This window comes from Taudactylus pleione, unplaced genomic scaffold (assembly GCF_031769625.1).
Source record: "Taudactylus pleione unplaced genomic scaffold, aTauple2 ptg000513l, whole genome shotgun sequence".
Lineage (NCBI taxonomy): Eukaryota > Metazoa > Chordata > Amphibia > Anura > Myobatrachidae > Taudactylus > Taudactylus pleione.
The window spans coordinates 1043913-1065160 of NW_028284915.1; the positions used below are offsets into that span (position 1 = coordinate 1043913).

The 21248-nt window shown below is 47.0% G+C and overlaps 1 protein-coding gene across 1 annotated transcript in view; it reads left to right on the plus strand.

Moving 5' to 3' along the window:
* Window positions 1–21248, plus strand: part of LOC148501567 (putative ATP-dependent RNA helicase DDX60) — a 600786-nt gene that overhangs the window by 401671 nt on the left and 177867 nt on the right. Inside the window, exon 27 of the mRNA XM_088450267.1 lies at window positions 1613–1742. Within this exon, the coding sequence (XP_088306393.1) occupies window positions 1613–1742 (130 nt within the window). The remainder of the gene's footprint in view (window positions 1–1612; window positions 1743–21248) is intronic.

The window sequence follows — 21248 nt, forward strand, 5'->3', positions numbered from 1 at the left end:
GATCGTGAGTGGGAACTTACGATTTCCTCACGATTTGGCCATATTTTACACGATCTGTCATTCCAATGTGTCGGAATCGGCCACATCGTGTAAAATATCGCTATGTGTGTGGGCACCTTTAGTCTAAACAAACTTGAGCATGTTCTTGCAAACCAGGGTGTGTTTATTCTTGACCAAAAACAAATATTAGAAAGTTTACCCTTTAGTATCTTGGTGGGAGTCGCAGTCAAGACCTCAGTGCTCTGAGCAGGGGCATTTCTAGAAAGGAGGGGCACCATGTGCAGTCTCCGACACGGGCCCCATCCTCTCTATCCAGTGGCTGGCCGCACACTGAGCTGTGCGCGGCCAGCGCCGGAGTTATAGACTCTGGGCACTAGAGTGCACCTAGAGTCTCTAAAGTATGCGCAAGTCACTGTGAAAATGGCTGTGGCAGCCATTTTCCCTGTAGTGCGCATGCGCAAACGACGGGAAAATGGCCATGGCAACCATTTCCAGTCGTTTTGCAGCGCCAGACCCCGGGCCAACGTGAGAATCCGGAGAGGTAAGTAAAACTATGGGTGTGCGGTGCGGGGCCCCCCTGGACCCTGCACCCATTATAGATACGCCACTGGCTCCGAGACAGTAATGCTCATAGCATTATGGGCTCACAGCACTAAAACAAAAGACTTATAACAAAAGTAGCATTTGCATAGTGTATGAAATTAAGATGTTTGAGTCTGAAGCGCACATCAAATATTGTATGTAAGTTTTCTATTAATGTTTTTTTTTTGTCTCAGACTCATTTCCCACTAGCATTAAAAATCATGTTTTTACTACCATTTAAAAAAAAAAAGTACGGGTTATGAAACTCATGGTTCACAATGACCTCATACCCCTTTGCATTTGACATTGGAAGCTATGGCAGCACAGCATGCACCATTTACAGACAATCACAGCAAATGAACACCAGCGGGTCAATGGAGTGTTCTTCTTGATCCATTTGATGGCAGGTGCTGGTTGCCAGTGCAATTGAGATCTTTTCAATGTTTGAAATGGAATGCAACAAGAACAAACCACCATGAAAATAATGTGTGCATTAATCAGAAATGTATACATTTATAATTTGCAGAGATTTGCTCTGATTTACTGTCCTGCACCCATAATATTACTTACCTCTCCGGAGTTCCACGTCGGTGCAGGGGTCCGGCGCTGTAAAACAACTGGAAAATGGCCACAGCGGCCTTTTTCCCATCGTTTGCGCATGCGCAGTACAGGGAAAATGGCCGCCGCAGCTATTTTCCCGGTGATCTGTGCATACACTATAGACAATGGGTACACTCTAGTGCCCAGAGACTATAACTCCGGCGCTGGCCGTGCACAGCTCAGTGCACTGCCGGCCGCCAAGCGGAGAGGAGGGGCCCGTGTAGGAGACTGCACACAGGCCCCCTCCTCTCTAGAAATGCCCCTGGTCAGTTAGAACAGTAATATAGTAAGGTACTGTACAGTAGTTTGTCACATGAACAAATTATTTAAAATCTGTCATCTGAACAAGCCAATTTGTTATTAGGTACTGAGCACTCAAAACAAATAACCTACTTAATCAATGAATGTCTGCTCATTACATTACCAACAGAAATTCAAGCAAAATTGAGTCACAGTTGATCCAGAAAGCCAATTATGAAAGTTTACAGCTAAAAATTAAGAAGCTGTCTGCATATCCACCGGACTGTACATACGCTGATGACACAGCAGTGGATGAAAAGGTGAGTCAACATGCTCCATTCAGAGAAGTGGAATGCCTTTCAAGCAAGTAGCACGTTCATTTTCTTTTTTTTTTCTTTGGTTTAATTGTTCTCAATATTTATTGACCATTTTCAATGACATATTAAGGTTGACAGTGAGGTCATACTATAAAAAAAAAGACTAACTCAGTTTTGGGCTGTACCTTACAAAATAAGGAAAATACAATTTGAAAGTTTAGGCTTTTGCATTACCAAAATCTCCCTTTTTCCAAGGCATAGAATATTTAATTTGCAAAAATTATGAATTTAGTTGCTTAGAACAGAGGTTCTCAAACTTGGTCCTCAGGACCCCAAAGAGTGCACGTTTTCCAGGTCTCCTCACAGAATCACAGGTGAAATAATTAGCTCCACCTGTGGATCTTTTAAAATGTGTAAGTGAGTAATGAATACACCTGTGCACCTGCTAGGTTACCTGCAAAATATGACGTGTGGGGGTCCTGAGGACTGAGCTTGAGAACCTCTGGCTTAGAACATTTGTTGAAACATTTGTGGGTTAACAATTAAGTAGACAATAGTCAATTATAACATAAGGTTTATTTACTTCTTAACTGGCATGGTTGCATGAGATGCTATCAGGGTCTGGTATAGCACAGGGTAGTGCTCAAATTATGATGGGCATACACTATGCAATTATCTGTCAGATATCTTTCCAATCTGGCTGGTTGGAATGAAAATCTGGTAATGTATGGGAGCCAATGACAATCGACCATTTGCTCACAAACACTGGAAAACAGACAAAAAATTGTCATCCAGACAAATTTGTTAAATCAAATTAATTTAACCAATTTGACCAATAATGTTTGCCCATTTTCCAGTGTTTAAGACCATATGGTCCATTGTCATTGGCTCCCATACATTACCATATTTTCATCCAACCAGCCAGATTGGACAGATATTTGACAGATAATTGTAGAGTGTATGCCCAGCATTAGGCATACATTTTCTTATTAAAAATAATTAAAAAAATTATAAATAGATGTTATTAACCTAATTAATACACAAAATGAAAATTTTTGATAAAGTTTTGTAAAACAAAATTTTTTTTGCCAATTAATTTGTTAAGCATGCACATGATGTCAGCTGCATCCATAAATTTGGAAAGAAAAACATGTCCATATAATACTTGCCTAGCTGTAATAATTCTACTTTTATATTGTGTCTGATTTCATTTTTGCAACTTTTCACAAAGCTCTGTAGACTTTATCAGTTTGTTCAATATTCAAGTTAAACATTAACAGGTCTTTTACTTTCAAGTCATAATTACTTGTCACTGTTTTTATTTTTTTTTGCTGTTTTATACATAGAGCCGTAACTAGACATTTTGGTGCCCTGTGCCAGAAATAGCATTGGTGCCCTCCCCCATTTAATTATGGACAGTGTCGTCAAATGCAAGTCAAAAATAGGGGCTTGGCCTCACAGGGATGGTGTGTGGCCACACTGTCAGGTTGCGGCCTAGGGTCCACTTACCTTAGCACTGGCTTCCCCTGACTTCTTGAGTGGTCAGACGTCAGGTGCAGCGGCAAGTGACGTGCTGAGGATTAAACCTGTTAGGACATCCATGTGCTCTCTCTGTGATTTGGTTCCTGCGGTTACCGTCATGGGTGCAGCCATGAGAGTCTACATCACCTAATTAGCCCTTTACCCAATGGTAGCATTGGTTGCTGTCAGCTGACACTATCCTCCAATGGACTGCTAACTTAGGGTATTTAGCCGGGCTGTGGACAACAGGAAGTTGACCAGTGAAGACTTGCTATTGCAGCGTTCCTGGTTCCATGCTCCTTTCTTCTAGTGATATATCCTAGTGTTCATCCATGGTGAGTGTGTACTCTTGCAAGTGCGATTTCCTAGTGTCATCCTCCTGTGCCTGTTCTGCGTCTGGAGCCACAGTATGTGTACTTAGTAAGTCATCCAAGTACAATCTCTGAGTGCCATTCTCTTATACCAGTTCTGCATTTGGAGCCACAGTGTGTGTGTACTTAGTACGTCATCCAAGTACAATCTCCGGGTGCCATTCTCCTATACGAGCCCTGCATCTTGGTGTATACTCAGTACGTCACCCATGTACAATATTTCTAGTGTCTTCTCCTGTGTTTTCCCTGTGATTATGTTCTTTCATTTCCCACTAGTGCTGGATACCTGACCAAAGGGCTGCGACCTGCTTGCTGGGTGCAGGTTAAACCCTAATCCCGCTTGGAGGGGTCACTGGTGAACACCTCCCATTAAGTTAGACTCCGTGCCTTTGGTCAGGTCTAGCCAACATCCGGTACTTATGGATGAGGGAGGCATACATCCAGGCCCCTCGCCTCCAGTTCCTTTCCCAACCTGGGACCCCGACCTTCCAGTCCCTCTGCTAAGGATCTCCGTAGCCCAAACGTGACACACACAATATTATACCACACAGTAGTACTCCTTATACACATTATGCCACACAGTTATATCCCTTATTACAAATTATGCCACAGGGTATAGCCCCTTATTCACATTATACCACAGTAGTAGCCCTTATTGCACATTATGACACACAGTAAATCCCCTTATTCACACTGTGCCACACAGTAATGCCCCTTATTGCACATTATACTACTCAGTATAGCTGTCATGGCTACAGACTCTTGAGACTCCTGAGGAGAAACAGGCTTAATAGGTGGTACAAACTGAGGGGGTTTAAGGAATGACCATCTCATGAAATAGCACCGGCACGCAATGTTAAAAGTAAACAAGATTTATTCAAAGACAAGACTGTGCTGAAAAGTTCTAGATACTTAAGCATGAAGTCTCCATAAAGCAAAGTTCAGATTATCACAACAAGCAGGTGTCAGGATAGTCACGCAAGAACTAAAGTTCATATAACACAAAGTTCATATCATACCAACTAACAGGTGCAGAGTTGAACTCCGTGAGTTGACGAAGATCCGGTATGAAGTAGTACGGGGTTGAGCCCCGAGACGTAACTGAAAATCCGGTATGAAGTGGTGTGGGGTTGAGCCCCGGGACGTGACTGAAATCCAGTATGGAATTGAGCCCCAAGGTGCAAAAGAGATCCAATATGAGGAGGTGCTGGGGTTGAGCCCCAAAACGTGACGGAGGTCCAGTGTGGAAAGGTGCAGGGTTAAGCCCTGAAGTGCAGTGAAGATCCGGTATGGGGTTGAGCCCCAAGACGTGATGGAGGTCTGGTTGTGAAGAGGTGCAGGGTTGAGCCCTGAGATGAGGCAGAGGTCCGGAGTGAAGAGGTGCAGGGTTGAGCCCTGAAATGAAGCAGAGGTCCAGAGTGAAGGGGTGCAGTGTTGAGCCCTGAGATGAGGCTGAGGTCTGGAGTGAAGAAACTTTTATGATGCAGTTGACAACTGTTAGTTGAAGGTAAACATGAAGAGACCATGGAACAGCAGCAAAGCTAGGCTAGTAGTACAGTGGAGACTACCAGCAGAGTTAGGTTTAGTATTGCAGCAGAGAGTTCAGTAGCAGCGCTGGGATCTGTAGTGCCGTTAAGCATCTGTAGCAGAACCGGGCAAAGAGAGTCCACAGCATATATCAAGTACAGCGAGGATCTGGCAGGAGTCCAAGGAAGAACCTGAAGGTAACGTTGCACAGACAACAATGCTCAGTTAGTAACAGACTTTTATACCAGATGCATGAAATCCATTGGAAATGTTAAAGCATGTGACCCAGACAGAACCAGGTTTAGAAAACCAAGCAATCACAGACCCCAGCAAGCAGACTACGCCCAAGGAATAGAGGATCACTTTAACTCTCTGTATACTGCATGCGATACACGCCAGCAGTCCAGAAGGATACTCCAGTGACCACAACGGAAACTTGGTAAGTTTAGTTAACTTTAAACAGGAATACAGTTCGGGTTCTGACAATAGCCACTTAGTCATACTGTATTTTGCCACACATTAGTACCCTTATAGCACATTATGCAACAGAGTATAGCCCCTTAGTGCACATTATGCCACACAGTATAGCAACCTTATAGACTACACAGTATAGCCCCTTATAGACCACACAGTATAGCCACTTATAGACCACACAGTATATCCACTTATAGACTTCACAGTATAGACCCTCACAGGCCCTTAGAGAGCTTGCCCAGGCCTGGGGGTGAGGGGCAACCCTCTTAGGAAAAAAACAAGAAAAAACCTATTTGCAGTGCCCATGCTGGGGAGGGGGGGTGCTGTGAGACCCTCATCTCGGTGCAAATCTATGGGGGGGGAGCACCATCATTGTGATTGTTCCCCCCACAGGCAGAGGAGACTGCTGCTGCGAGTGAGCAGCAAGCAGTCTCCCTGGTCTCCCATTGCAGCCCATCACACAGCAGTTTGCTGCTAACAGGTAAGAGGGAGGCAGGGAGAGAAGAGGAAGGAAGAAGGGGGTGGCATCAGACCTCGGCCCCCTGCCAGGTCCCTTATACAGTATAGCCCCTATACACATTATTCCATACCGTAGGGGCCCCCTGATCCTATTCGTTAGTAATGAGTGGCCTGGGCCTGATACCCAGCTACTCACCAGGGGCTCAGACTATATCCTGCCAACCTTTGGGCACATAAAGTGACTTATACTTGTTGCACAGGCCCCCTGCCCGCCTAGCATTCCCCACAGGCCTGAGGCTTGCTTGCACCCACATGCCTAGTGCGTGACACCTGGTGGTCTAGGGAGGGGGTGTAAATTACTGATGAACAAGGACACCTATGGATAAGCTGGAAGAGGCTGCTGTGGGGAGCTTTGTTTAGCTCTTTGCTTCCCACCAGCTGCAGCACTCTCTTGACCTCATCTTTCCCCTGCTGCTGGCCCATCTTGGCTGCAGTGCTGTCTACTCGCCTCTTCCGCAGTGACCGCAACTCTTCCTCAGCTCCTGGTCACCACCGCTGCTGAACTGAAAGCTCTGCTCAGTGGCGTCTGACTTTATATGCCATGACCGGGTGGAGCTATGATGTGGCGAGCCATGATTGGCTCTCTGCGGCTGCTTGTGATTGGCTGCTGCACCGTGGGCGGTGATGGGCGGTGATAGGCTCGCGGATGGCAACAAATTGTTAATAGGCACCACACTTGCTTGCTGGAGCTGTTAGCAGCCCAACCATTAAACACAGCAGTGGCGGCTGGTTGAGCCCACAGGTCGTTCTGCACCCTGTGCGTTGACACTGACCACACCACCCTAGTTACAGCCCTTATACAACTTTAACAATAACAATGTTAAATGGCTCAGTATAGTTGCTCTGTAAACTGATCAATTACATTTGAAAAATACAATATTAAATATTTTGGATTATATTTGGTTACTGACAGGACTGTTTTGGAACCCAAGACAAAGTAAGAAAATATGTCCCACGTCTGTTTGAGAAAGCCTTATGAACCTTTAGTAGACATATGTTAACTAATAGTGCCTCTACATACAAATCTCAGCAGTGATACTACACATTATACCAGAAGTGACACTCAAATATTGTTCTTGAATAGTGATCACATGTAATATATTAGTATAGTGATCCTGTGTATGGTTCAGTCCTGTATATACTGTAATTTGAACCACATTTTTTGGCAGATATTATAGAGAGGTAAAGAGAAGTGAGTGCATCAGTAGCAGCTGGTAGTGGCTAAATGACGTCAAGACATGTCTATACTAGGGGTGAGCGGGTTCGGATTTCTGAAATCCGAACCCCCCCGAGCCCCCCCGATCCGAGTCCGATCCGAGTCAGGCTCGACTTTTCCCGCCTGACTCGGATCTGACATCGAGGCAAAACGTCATCATCCCGCCTTCCGAGTCTCGCGGGTTTTGGATCCTATATAAGGTACCCGCGTCGGCGCCATTTTCTCACTCGGCTGTGGACAGTGAAGAGGGAGGGTGGGAGTTAGTGCTGTGTAGTGTAGTGTAGTGTAGTGCTGCTGTTGTCCACTACTTCAAAGTCCATAGGGGCTGGCTGTGTTGTGCTGTGCTGCTGTTGTTAATAGGGGCTGTGTCCACTACTTCAAAGTCCATAGGGGCTGGCTGGACTGTGTTGTGCAGTCAGTTCCAAAGTCCTGTGCAGTGTCCCAGTCCTAAAGGGGTGCTGTAGTGTTGTCCAGGGGGTGCTCTGTCCATCAGGGGTGCTCCCCCCAAGTGCTAAAAAAATAATATATTTTCTGTGTTTGTGAATTGTGTGCGCAGTAGCCGCACGTGCATCAACAAAGTAGTGCCAAGCGTGCGCCTGTGTCATAAGTAAAGGGCCGGCTGGCTTGACCGTTAAGGGTGCTGTAACCCCCGAAAGTACACTCCAGTCCAAACCTAAAAAAAAATTATTTTCTGTGTTTGTGAATTGTGTGCGCAGTAGCCGCACGTGCATCAACAAAGTAGTGCCAAGCGTGCGCCTGTGTCATAAGTAAAGGGCCGGCTGGCTTGACCGTTAAAGGGTGCTGTAACCCCCGAAAGTACACTCCAGTCCAAACCAAAAAAAAATTATTTTCTGTGTTTGTGAATTGTGTGCGCAGTAGCCGCACGTGCATCAACAAAGTAGTGCCAAGCGTGCGCCTGTGTCATAAGTAAAGGGCCGGCTGGCTTGACCGTTAAAGGGTGCTGTAACCCCCAAAGTACACTCCAGTCCAAACCAAAAAAAAATTATTTTCTGTGTTTGTGAATTGTGTGCGCAGTAGCCGCACGTGCATCAACAAAGTAGTGCCAAGAGTGCGCCTGTGTCATAAGTAAAGGGCCGGCTGGCTTGACCGTTAAAGGGTGCTGTAACCCACAAAGTACACTCCAGTCCGAACCAAAAAAAAATTTATTTTCTGTGTTTAGCCGCACGTATATATCAAATCGATATAACATAAATGGAGGACCAAACTTTCTCCGATAAAAATAAAATAGAGAAAGATCAAGAACCACTTCCTCCTAGTGCTGAAGCTGCTGCCACTAGTCATGACATAGACGATAACATGCCATCAACGTCGTCTGCCAAGGCCGATGCCCAATGTCATAGTAGAGGGCACATACAATCCCAAATGGCAAAGTTCAGGAAAATGACCTTGAAAAAGACATTTAAATCAGCTGAAGAGAAACGTAAACTTGCCAATATGCCATTTACGACACGGAGTGGCAAGGAACGGCTAAGGTCGATCCCTAGTATGTTCATGACTAGTGGTTCAGCTTCACATGACGATGGAAGCACTCCTCCCACTAAAAAAATCAAAAGAGTTAAGCTGGCAAAAGCACAGCGAAGAACTGTGCTTTCTAAGAAGATATCACAAATCCCCAAAGAGAGTCCAAGTGTGGTGGTGGTTGCGATGCCTGACCTTCCCAGCACTGGACGGGAAGAGGTGGCTCTTTCCACCATTTGCACGCCCCCTGCAAGTGCTGAAAGGAGCACCCACAGTCCACTTGCTGATATGCAAATTGAAGATGTCACTGTTGAAGTACAACAGGATGAGGATACTGGTGTAGCTGGCGCTGAGGAGGAAGTTGGCGAGGAGGATTCTGATGGTGATGTGGTTTGTTTAAATCAGGCTCCGGGGGAGACAGTTGTTGTCCGTGGGATGAAAAAGCCCATCACGGTCATGCCTGGGCAGAAGACCAAACATTCCACCTCTTTGGTCTGGCAATATTTCTATCCAAATCCGGACAACAACTGTCTTGCCATATGTACCATATGTAAAGGTGAAATAAGTAGGGGTAGGGACGTCAACCACCTAGGAACATCCTCCCTTATACGGCACCTGCAGCGCGTTCATAAAAAGTTACTGTCAAGTTCAGAAACTTTGGCTCAGACCGTAAGCAGTCCAGGGACACCTAAATCCCGTTGTCCTGTTGTATCCAAGCGCCTGCAAACCACACCGTCAACTCCCTCCTCGTCAATTTCCTCCTTAGTCAGGATCGGAAGTAGTCCTGCAGGCCATATCACTGGCATGACTGACTCTCCTATCCGGGATTCCTCCGGAGGATCCTGCATTGCTACGCCTACTGCTGCCGCTGCTGCTGTTGCTGCTGCTGCTGGGAGTCGTTCATCATCCCAGAGAGGAAGTAGGAACACCACTACTTTTACTAAACAATTGACCCTCCAACAGTCCTTAGCGAGGAGGATGAAGTACGACAGCAGTCATCCTGAAGCAAAACGTATAACTGAGGCCTTGACTGCTATGTTGGTGTTAGACGTGCGTCCGGTATCCGCCATTAGTGCAGTGGGATTTAGACAATTGATGGAGGTAGTGTGTCCCCGGTTCCAAATCCCGTCTAGATTCCACTTCACTAGGCAGGCGATACCGAGACTGTACAGAAACGTCAGAAAAAGTGTCCTCAGTGTCCTGAAAAATGCCGTTGTACACAATGTCCACTTAACCACGGACATGTGGACAAGTGGAACAGGGCAGACTAAGGACTATATGACTGTGACAGCCCACTGGGTAGATGTATCACCTTACGCAGCAACAGCAGCAGCGTCACCAGTAGCAGCATCTCAGAAACGCCAGCTCGTTACAAGGCAGGCTACGCTGTGTATCACCGGTTTCAGTAAGAGGCACACCGCCGACAACCTCTTAGAGAAACTGAGGGAAATCATCGCCCAGTGGCTTACCCCACTTAGACTCTCCTGGGGATTTGTGATATCTGACAACGCCACCAATATTGTGCGGGCATTACATCTGGGCAAATTCCAGCACGTCCCATGTTTTGCTCACACAATAAACTTGGTGGTGCAGAATTTTCTGAAAAGCGACAGGGGCGTGCAGGAGACGCTTTGGGTGGCCCGAAAAATTTCTGGCCACTTTCGCCATTCAGCGACTGCGTGCCGAAGACTGGAGCGCCAGCAAACACTCTTGAACCTGCCCCGCCATCACCTGAAGCAAGAGGTTGTGACGCGGTGGAACTCAACCCTCTATATGCTTCAGAGGATGGAGGAGCAGCAAAAGGCCATACAAGCCTATACATCCACCTATGACATAGGCAAAGGAGGGGGTATGCACCTGACTCAAGCGCAGTGGAGAATGATTTCCGTGTTGTGCAAGGTTCTTCAGCCCTTCGAACTTGCCACACGTGAAGTCAGTTCAGACACTGCCAGCTTGAGTCAGGTCATTCCCCTCATCAGGCTTTTGCAGAAGCAGCTGGAGAAAGTGAAGGAGGAGCTAAGACGGAGCGATTCCGCTCGGCATGTGGGACTTGTGGATGAAGCCCTTCATTCGCTTTGCCAGGATTCCAGGGTGGTCAATCTGTTGAAATCAGACCACTACATTTTGGCCACCGTGCTCGATCCTAGGTTTAAAGCCTATGTGGTGTCTCTCTTTCCGGCCGACACAAGCCTGCAGAGGTGCAAAGACCTGCTGGTGAACACACTGTCAGCTGAAGCGGAACGTGACACGTCAACGGCTCCTTCTTCATTTTCTCCCGCAACTGGGGCTGCCAGGAAAAAACTTAGGTATCCTAAGCAACCCGCTGGCGGTGATGCAGGGCAGGCAGGACCAAGTTTGGACATCTGGTCCGGACTGAAGGACCTGGCAACAATTTCTGACATGTCTACTGTCACTGCATATGATACTGTCACCATTGACAGAATGGTGGAGGATTACATCGGTGACAGCATCCAAGTAGGCATGTCAGACAGTCCATACCTGTACTGGCAGGAAAAAGAGGCAATTTGGAGGCCCCTGTACAAACTGGCTCTATTTTACCTGAGTTGCCCCCCCTCCAGTGTGTACTCCGAAAGAGTGTTTAGTGCAGCCGGGAACCTTGTCAGCGAAAGGCGTAGGAGGTTGCTTCCACAGAATGTGGAGAAGATGATGTTCATCAAAATGAATTATCAGCTCTTCCAGGGAGACCAGCCTCCAGAAGGTACAGAGGGACCTGTGGTGGTGGATTCAAGTGGGGACGAGTTAATACTTTGTGAGGATGAGGATGTACACACTGAAGAGGGTGAGGAATCGGTGGATGAGGAGGATGAGGATGACATCTTGCCTCCGTAGAGCCAGTTTGTGCAGGGACACATTAATTGCCAGCTTGTTTTGTGGGGGCCCAAACGAACCAATCATTTCAGCCACAGTTGTGTGGCAGACCCTGGCGCTGAAATGATTGATTTGTTAAAGTGTGCATGTCCTGTTTATACAACATAAGGGTGGGTGGGAGGGCCCAAGGACAATTCCATCTTGCACCTCTTTTTTTCTTTGCATTATGTACAGTTTGGGGCCTAGTTTTTCTAACTGCCATCCTGCCTGCCACTGCAGTGTCACTCCTAGATGGGTCACGTGTTTGTGCCGCCCACTCGTGTCGCTTAGCATAGTCATCCAGCTACCTCGGTGCAACCTTTTGGACATAAAAACACTATTGTGAGGTGTGAGGTGTTCAGAATAGACTGGAAATGAGTGGAAATTAAGGTTATTGAGGTTAATAATAGCATAGGAGCAGAAAAACCTACAAATTCTGTGATTTTAGCTGTTTTTATGCTTTTTTTCAAAAAAATACAGATCCAAAACACAAAACCCAGAACCCAAAACACGGAAGGGTGGTTTTGGCAAAACCAATCCAGATCCAAAACACGAAGAAAGATCCAGATCCAAAACCAAAACACAAAACACGAAAAGTGGCCGGTGCACACCCCTAGTCTATACTAGAGATGTGCACAAACCCCAATTTTTTGGTTTTGGTTCTAATTAGAGATGAGCGGGTTCAGATCTCAGAGATCCGAACCCACCCGAGGTTAGCGATCCGAGCCGAGATCTGAATCAGCTCGGGTTTTCCCGCCTGACTCGGATCTCAAAACAAGGCAAAACATCATCATCCTGCTGTCAGATTCTCGCAGGTTTTTGATTGTATAAAAGGTCTTGCGATCGCCGCCATTTTCATTCCTGATGTGGAGAGTGAAGAGGAAGGAGGGAGCTGTGGTTGCTGGGTATAGGGGCTGGCTACTGTTGTCACTTGTCAGGGGCTGGCTGCTTAATGTCCATAGGGGCTGGCTGTTGTCCATAGGGGCAGGCTGTTGTCCTGTCCATATGGGCTGGCTGTTGTCCATAGGGGCTAGATGACTGTTGTCCTGTCCATAGGGGCTGGCTGTTGTCCATACGGGCTGGCTGGCTGTTGTCTTGTCCATAGGGGCTGGCTGCTGACCATAGTGCTGCTGTGTTGTCCAGTGGGTGCTCTGTCCATCAGGGGTGCTCTTCACCCCCAGTGTGAAAAAATTTTAAGTATTTTTGTGTGTGTTTGTGTGTACGCATTAGCCACACTTATCAGCAACATAGTTGCACAGGATTGCTACATCTGTCGTTTATCAAGGGACTGGTGCCTCGTTCAGGGGTGCTCTCCTCCCCAAGTAAAAAAAAAATATTTTTTTCTGTGTGTGTGTGCTAGCCACACTTTTCAGCAACATAGTTGCGCAGAATTGCTGCATCTGTTGTTTACCAAGGGGCTGCTGCCTTGTTCAGGGGTGCTCTCCGCCCAAGTGCAAAAAAATTTAAAGAAGCATTTTTTTCTGTGTGTGTGTGTGTGTGCATGTTAGCCACACTTATAAGCAATGTAGTTATGCAGGATTACTGCATTTGTCATTTATCAAGGGGCTGGTGCCTCGTCAGGGGTGTATCTATAATGGGTGCAGGGTGTGCGGGGCACACAAGCCCCTGGGTCCAGGGGGGCCCCGCACACCCTGCACCCATAGCATACTTACCTCTCTGGAGTCCCACGTTGGAGTGGGGGTCCGGTGCTCTAAAAACGACTGAAAAATGGCCACCGTGGCCATTTTCCCGGTGACCTGTGCATACTCTATAGACTCTGGGCGCACTCTAGTGCCCAGAGTCTATAACTCTGGTGATGACCACGCACAGCTCAATGCACTGCCGGCCGACGGAGGGAGTGGAGGGGTCCCATGTCAGAGACTGCACATGGGCTCCCTCCTCTCTAGAAACGCCCCTGCGTTCACAGGTGCTCTCCCCCTTAAGTGCAAAAAAATGTAAAAAGGTATTTTTTTCTGTGTGTGTGTGTGTGCGCATTAGCCACACTTATCAGCAATGTAGTTGCACAGGATTGCTGCATCTGTCGTTCATCAAGGGGCTGCTGCCTCATTCAGGGGTGCTCTTCCCCAGTTTTTAAAAAATATTTATTTTTTTGTGTAGTTGTGTGCATTAGCTGCAATTTAGCTGTGCTATAATTGCTTGGTGACAAGACTGCAGTGAGTATGGAGGACATTCACATGACAGGAGAGCAGGATCCACATACCAGTCTTGTAGCTGCCGGCAGCAGTCATGATGACGATGCAAGGCCGTCAACGTCATCTATGAAGGCCGATGTACAGTACCAGGGGTTAAGTCAGGCAATGTAAAAAAATCTACTTTCACCATGTTAAGAAAAAATAATCTAAAGCTAAGTCAGCTTTAGAGAAACAAAAAATTGGCAATATGCCATTCACTACACAAAGTGGCAAGGAAAGTATAAGGCCTTGGCCTTTATTTATGACTGGTGGTTCATTTAAACCCGTCTGCTTGTAGGACAGGTACAAAAAAATGTAAACTGTCACCAAAAAGTCACAGATCCATGAGGAGAGTCCAAATGTGTCCATGGTTACCATGTGTGAGCCTGAACTTTCTAATACTGTAATTGAAGAGGATCCTCCTTCCACCATTTGTGTGCACTCTGCAAATTTGGGGATGAGCAGCACAAGTCAATATGCTGATATAGAAATTGAGGATGCTACTGTGGAATTGCACCAGGAGGATGAGGAGGATATTTGCGTAGTTGGCGATAACAACAAGGATGATGAGGATGTTGATGGTGATGAAGATGTTGATGCCAAGGATGTTTGTGTAAACAAAAACTGTAAATCAGGCAACAGTTGTTGCCCATAGTGTGAAAAATCCCATTGTTGCCATGCCTGGGCAAAGGAACAAAAAATCAACTTCTCATGTGTGGCATTATTTCAACCCAAATCCAGACAACCTTTGCCAAGCCATTTGTAACCATTGCCATGTAACAGTGAGTAGAAGTAAGGACCTTATCCATCTAGGAACCTCCCTGTTACGTCAGTTGCAGCTCATTCATCAAATTGGAAAGGGTATTTCAAATAACTTTGGTGTAAAAAATCCAAACAATAATCAGTCCAGTGTCACCTAGCTGCTCCCTTCTATCTGGATCCAAGTTCCTGCAATCTCCTCCACCAACACCTGTATCATCATCAACATCCTCATTCATGATCTGAAGTAGTCCCGAATTCAATTCCATAACAATAACTGACTCCTCTCCTATCTGTGGTTCCTCAGAAGGATCCTTGAGAGCTACGCCTGATGGGGGTGGATTTTCATCCCAGAAAGGGACCAAGAAGACTACTACTAGTAGTAATTTAAAAAAACAATTGACTATGAAACAGTCCTTTGATAAAGGAAGCAAGTATAACAGCTGTCACCCAGTATCACAGTGGATCACTGATGCCATGACGGCTGTGCTAGTATTAGATGGTGAAATAAAATAAAATGAGGTTTATAGTGTGGAGGAAGTGCAAAAGGAGGATGAGGGTGAAATTTGTGTCCTATCTGACGCTAATGAGGATGTTGATGATGAGGATGTTGTTTGTGTAAATCAGCCACCAGTGGCAGCAGTTCTTGATCATGATAACAAGAAAGCCAGAAAAGCCACATCTTGGGTGTGGAATTATTTTAATCTAAATTCAGACAACAGTTGTGAAGGCATCTGTTCCATTTATAAAGCCATAGTTAGCAGAGGAAGGGACATTAACCATCTAGGCACCTCCTCCCTGTTACGTCATTTGCAGCGAGTTCATGCAATTTGTTTAACAAAATTATAATAATTTGTAAATTAATAACAAGCAGTCCAGTATCAGCTACCAGCAGTTTGTACCAGCACATGCAATCTCCACCACCAACACCCTCATCATCAAATTCCTACTAAATAAATGAAGGTAGTCCATTGAAAAATGTTTTGTGGGGGCCCATACAAACCAAGGAGTTCAGCCACGAAAGTGTCAGTCCTAGTTGCTAAAGTGCTTGGTTTGTTAAACTGTGCATGTCCTTTTCATTAAGAGGGAGGGACAATTCCATCTTGCACCTCTTTTCTTTACATTTTGCACAATTTGGGGCATTGCCTATTGACAGAGGCGTCACTAGGGTTGGTGTCACCCGGTGCTGTAACGCATGGTGACACCCCTCTCCACCAAAATAAAAAAAGAGGTGGTTAAGGGTATGCAGCAGTTGGAGTAGCGGTGTTGGCTAAGAAAGCTGGGGCAGGGAGGGGCAAGATGGGGGTAAGGGCGTGGTAGTTGGGATAGGAAAGGGGAATAAGGGTAGATAGCAGTTGAGGGAGTACTGGAGGCAAGAATGGGGTTAGGATATATAGCAGCTGGGGCAGTGAGGAGGTTAGAGTAGATGAGGCACCACTGGGGCAAGGAGGGTTTAGGGGCAGGCAGTGCTGTGGGCAGGGAGGGGGTAAGGTTAAATTGCAGTTGGGGCAGTACTGGGGGCAAGCAGGGGGTTAGGGTTATGATGTGGACAACAACACTGCTGCTGCAGCTGGGAGACTCACAGGGAGGGTGATGGAGAAGGTGTGCAGAAACAAAGGAGGTAGATACAGAGGCAATGCTGGAGAGTTGGATTCAAATAGTAGATTGGCGCACATGGCAGGGAGAGCGACACTGTAAGTGGCATGGCAATTGGCTGGGAAGACACTGGAGGAAACACTACAAGTAGAGACTGCGGTGTTGACGCACAAATCCAGATCCTACCGCATCTGGTGGGACACGCTCATTTCCTAAAAGTGAGTCCTAGGCAGTAATTTCAGGTTAAAAGGCCCACTACTGTATACTGTATATTGTGTATTTGTGATCACTGTAATATATATACACATACACACATAGTATATATAGACATTTCCCATTTTTCTCTTTGCATTTGGTTACTGTAGTAAGTTTTGATCACTAGTTGTAAAGGTGATGATGAGAAGTTATTGCAAATATATCAGTGCACCATGTGTAAATCACTTTCGGTATGTTTATATATTCTGATATTGCCTTTTATATGTGACAGATTATCTATGATATACCTTGTAGTAACTTCATTTTTTTAAATATGTTCCTTTTTACATTTATAAAGCCTTTAAGCATGTTATCTTACCTGCACATTTGAAATTTGGGGAGTAAGGACCATTTTTCCCAAGCAATTCTTTTATTTTATTCAACTCGTTGTTTTCAACTCATAACCTGTTATTGAAGGCAAAATCAGATTATATAAGCACACTAACAGTAACTTGCTCATGTTGTACGGATATATTCTCAACACCGTCTAATCATCACCTTCATAGCCAGTGGTCAAAACATAGGGCCTGATTCAGAGATGGATGGATTTACACAGCCGAACACAAGCGGCTGCGCAAATACGTCCATCTCAGATGCAAATACAGAAGGAGGTGTCAGACACCTCCTTGCTGCATTTGCGATCCCAGCTCTGTGACAGCCGTCGCAGGCTGGGATCACCATCGAGACCAATAGTCGTGATGGTTGCTCTTTTGGTCAGGCTGTGGGAGCTGTAGTCTCCCGCAACCTGGCCAGTGCCTGGTCATGCAAGAGACCAGGAACCCTGGCCTCGTCCCTCCTGGATAACGGAAGCGACACTACCCTGTTTCCTGGACAGCGTCCAGGCACTCCCACTGCTCCACCCCCCAAATGCCGCAGATGTCAATCATGCTGTCGCTTGGGGGGTCTAAGAGAAAGATCAACAAAATGCACAGAATGGGTCCTGCGCAGGCGCAGACCCTTCAACATCGGAGATGCGTGTTCTTCCTTGGATGAACGCACATATCTGAATCAAGCCCATAGTTCCTGAAGTCAGAAGCAGTGCAGATATGGATGAGAATTTGAGTGTGCATTCTTGGGAGGTAACAGAGAGGTGTCAAAAAAAGATGCCCTCTAATATTGCATCTTATGGGAGTGTGGTAGGTGTGACGCTGAAAGCGGCAACATAAGGAGAAGCACACCCGCTCACAAAGGAGACAATACTCAGATGGAGAAACTGCACCTGATATAGGGCTATTGCAAATTTCAATGGTGCGATCAATAATGTGTCTAATGACATACAGGATGGTAATGTGGCAACTATAGATGCTGCGAGTGGGCATCTCAGTCCATGCACATTCAAATGCACGCTAATACACAGAGCAGTGAGTTTGTATCACCATTTGCGTGAAAACGCAGGCACGCCTGTGGCAAAAGATACAGCGGCGATAGCATCTGCGTCTAACTCAGAATCCGGCCCATACTGAGGTAACCAATTTTGATACTCGCAAGTATATGTGTGTATATAGAGTATATATAAAAAATGGACCTTTGAAGCAAACAGCAAACAAATAAGTTCACTGAAACTTGCAACAAACAAATACGTTCCCACCATGTCTATTTCATTGCCCTATACTGCAGCTGCAAAACTTACCTTATAGCTTTAATCAGTGCTTAAAGCTGTCTGATCCCCTCAGCTCTCCTCTTCATCAGCGGTTGGCAGCTGTCAGCCTGTGTCACAGCTGATCTCTCAGTGTCCGTCACAGAGGCATCCTCCTGATAGTAAGTGCTGCTCCCCCTCGGTGCTCGGTACTCTGGCTCTTCACTACACAGTCACACAAAGAGTGCGCGTGCCGTGACATCATCACGTCACGCCGCGCATGTGACCAGTTACCAGCCGAATGCCCAGCTAACCTGGACCACCCCCCTTAGTTTCACCCGAGGCTGGCAGGGTCCGGCCGCAACCCCCCCTCCCCACTCCACCTGCAGCAGGAGTGGTAGCAGGGAGCGGGCTGATGGATGCAAGCAGTGGCAGCAGCACATGTGTGGGGTGCGGCCAGGAATGTGACACAGCGGCAGGGGGGGTGCGGCATGACTGTGCTGACACCCGAAGCGGCCCGCACCCACCGCACCCTCCTTGTGACTCCACTACCTATTGACATTATTATAGTGTATTAAACGCCATCCTGTCTGCCACTGCTGTGTGACAATGTTTCATAGATGTCCTATATTTTTTTACACTGCCGTGCATTTGTGCCGCTGCTCTGTTGCTTACTTTAGCCAGCCAGCTCGCTGCAGCCTTTGGCCTATATTGGTGAAAATAGTGAAAAAAATGGGGGTCATTCAGACCCACTCGCAAGCGGCAGTACGCTCGCAAGTGGGTCGATGTTCCCCACTGCGCATTCGCACGATGGGGGTGCTCCGTCGTGCGCATGCGCGAGACCCGGACTGAGACAGCCAAGCTGTCGCTCCGGGTCTCGCACCAAAGGGGGCGTGCTGTCGATGGTGACTGACAGCATGCCCCCTTTGGTGGGCGTGCCGGGGGCGTGCCTGCCGGACGGAGGCGTTCCCATGGGAACGCCTACCATCTGAAGCCGGCCCCACTGACATCACTAGTGATGTCAGTGGGAGTGATTTTGGCTCTGATAGAGCCAAAATCACTCCAGGGCTTGTGGCTGGGAAACCCTACCGCAGGGTTTCCCTCGCAAGTCCGATGGTCGTGATGGTCAAGACCATCGTGACCATCTTTTTGGACGCTCGTATATGCTGTGGGTGGTGACCCACAGCTATACGAGTGCCCAGGAGGACGCTCCATTTTAATGGAGGAGGGCCCTGATTCAGAGCGAGCTCTCTGGTCTGAAAGTCCGGCTCTGAATCAGGGCCAATATTGTGAGCTGTGAGGTAGTTAAAAATGCATGGAAATGCCTGAAAATGATTGTTATTAAGGTTTATAATACTGTAGGAACAAACACAGGCCCAAATTATATGGTTTTAGCTTTTTATATAGTTTTTTGGAAAAAAATACAGATCCAAAACAAAAAACAAAAAACCAAGGATAAAGATCCAACACCAGATCTAAAACCAGGGGAGATACAGATACAAAACCAAAACACCAGGGTCAGCGCACATCTCTAGTTCTAATTCATCGTCGTGTTAAGGTTTTGGTTTTGCCAAAACCACCCTCGCGTGTTTTAGTTTTGGATCTATATATTTTTTTTAAAATTGACAAAAACAGCTAAAATCACATAATTTGGGCCTGTGTTTGTTTCTACAGTATTAATAACATCAATAAAGATAATTTCCCGTTTATTCCCAGTAAATTTTGACCAACTCACAGCGTGTTTTCAGAAGCCTGCAAAGATCAGGGTGATCTATGCAGTGCTACTGCGTGTGTAAAAGTAAATTTAGGGTTAAAAATTGGAATAAAAATGTGTGGGGTCCCCCTCCCAACCATAACCGGCCATTTTTGAGCCAATCCTGGTTGTGGAAATTCAAGGGGGAAAAGACGTAGGGAACCCCATTTTTACACAACCTGCACCAGGTCCTTGAGCTGGTCCTGGTTATCAAAATGTGGGGGGAAAATTACATAGGGGTCCCCTGTATTTTACACAACCATCAGTGGGCTCATGAGCTGGTCCTGGATGTGAAAATACAAGGGGAATAATGACTTAGGGTTACCCCATATTTTACTCAACCAGCACTAGGATTGTCTAGCATGGGTGCAATGCCATAGCAGGGGGACATGCTTCACTGGGTTCCCCTCCCAGAGTATTCAGCACCCCCTACCAATAAACCGAGGCTGGATATTCCTCGGGAAGTGGGCCCCCCTTAATGAAGGTGTCCCCCCTCCCAGGGACACCCCAAGCCCAGGTTGGTATCCTGGGGATATTCCCCACACCCCTGGTGGTAATGGGTGTGGGGTTAATAGGTGGTAAAAAATTATAATTAAAAATATTGTCATTTACAGGTGTACTACAGGTCCCAGCAAGCCTGTCCCGCTTACCGGTACTTGGAGAACCACAAGTATCAGAAAGCATGGGCAATAAGGGCCCACTGGCACCTTTAGTCCTCCTATTGAGAAATATCAAAAAAGACAGTACACACACTGTACTGTCACTGTGGGCCTGATTCAGACCCGCTCGCAAGCGGGTCGATGGTGGCCCAGTGCACATGCACACGACGGAGCCGGCTCCGTCGTGCGCATTCGCGAGACCCGGATAGCGACGGCCAAGCCGTCGCTCCGAGTCTCGTACCAAAGGGGGCGTGCTGTCAATGTTGAGTGACAGCACGCCCCCTTTGGTGGGCAGGCCGGGGGCGTGGCTGCCCAGACGGAGGCGTTCCCATGGGAATGCCTACCGTCTGGGGCCGGCCCCACTGACATCACAAGTGATGTCAGTGGGAGTGCTTTCAGCTCTGTTAGAGCCAAAAGCACTCTTGGGCTTGCAGCAACGAGACCCTACCGCAAGGGTCTCGTCGCAAGCCCGATGGTTGCGATGGTCTTGACCATCGCGACCATCATCATGGCCACTCGCATAAGCTGTGGGTGGTAACCCACAGCTATGCGAGCGGCCAAGAGGCCGCAGCAAGAAAAAATAAAAACGCCCTGATTCAGAGCGGGCGCTCGTTCAGAGCGTCCGGCTCTGAATCAGGCCCTGTGTGTAGGTGGGTGGTTAAGATGAGCGCCTTGCAGAGTGGGTGTCCTGGGTTCAAGACCCGGAAGAGGACAATGGCATTTTGGACATTAATAATTTCTTTC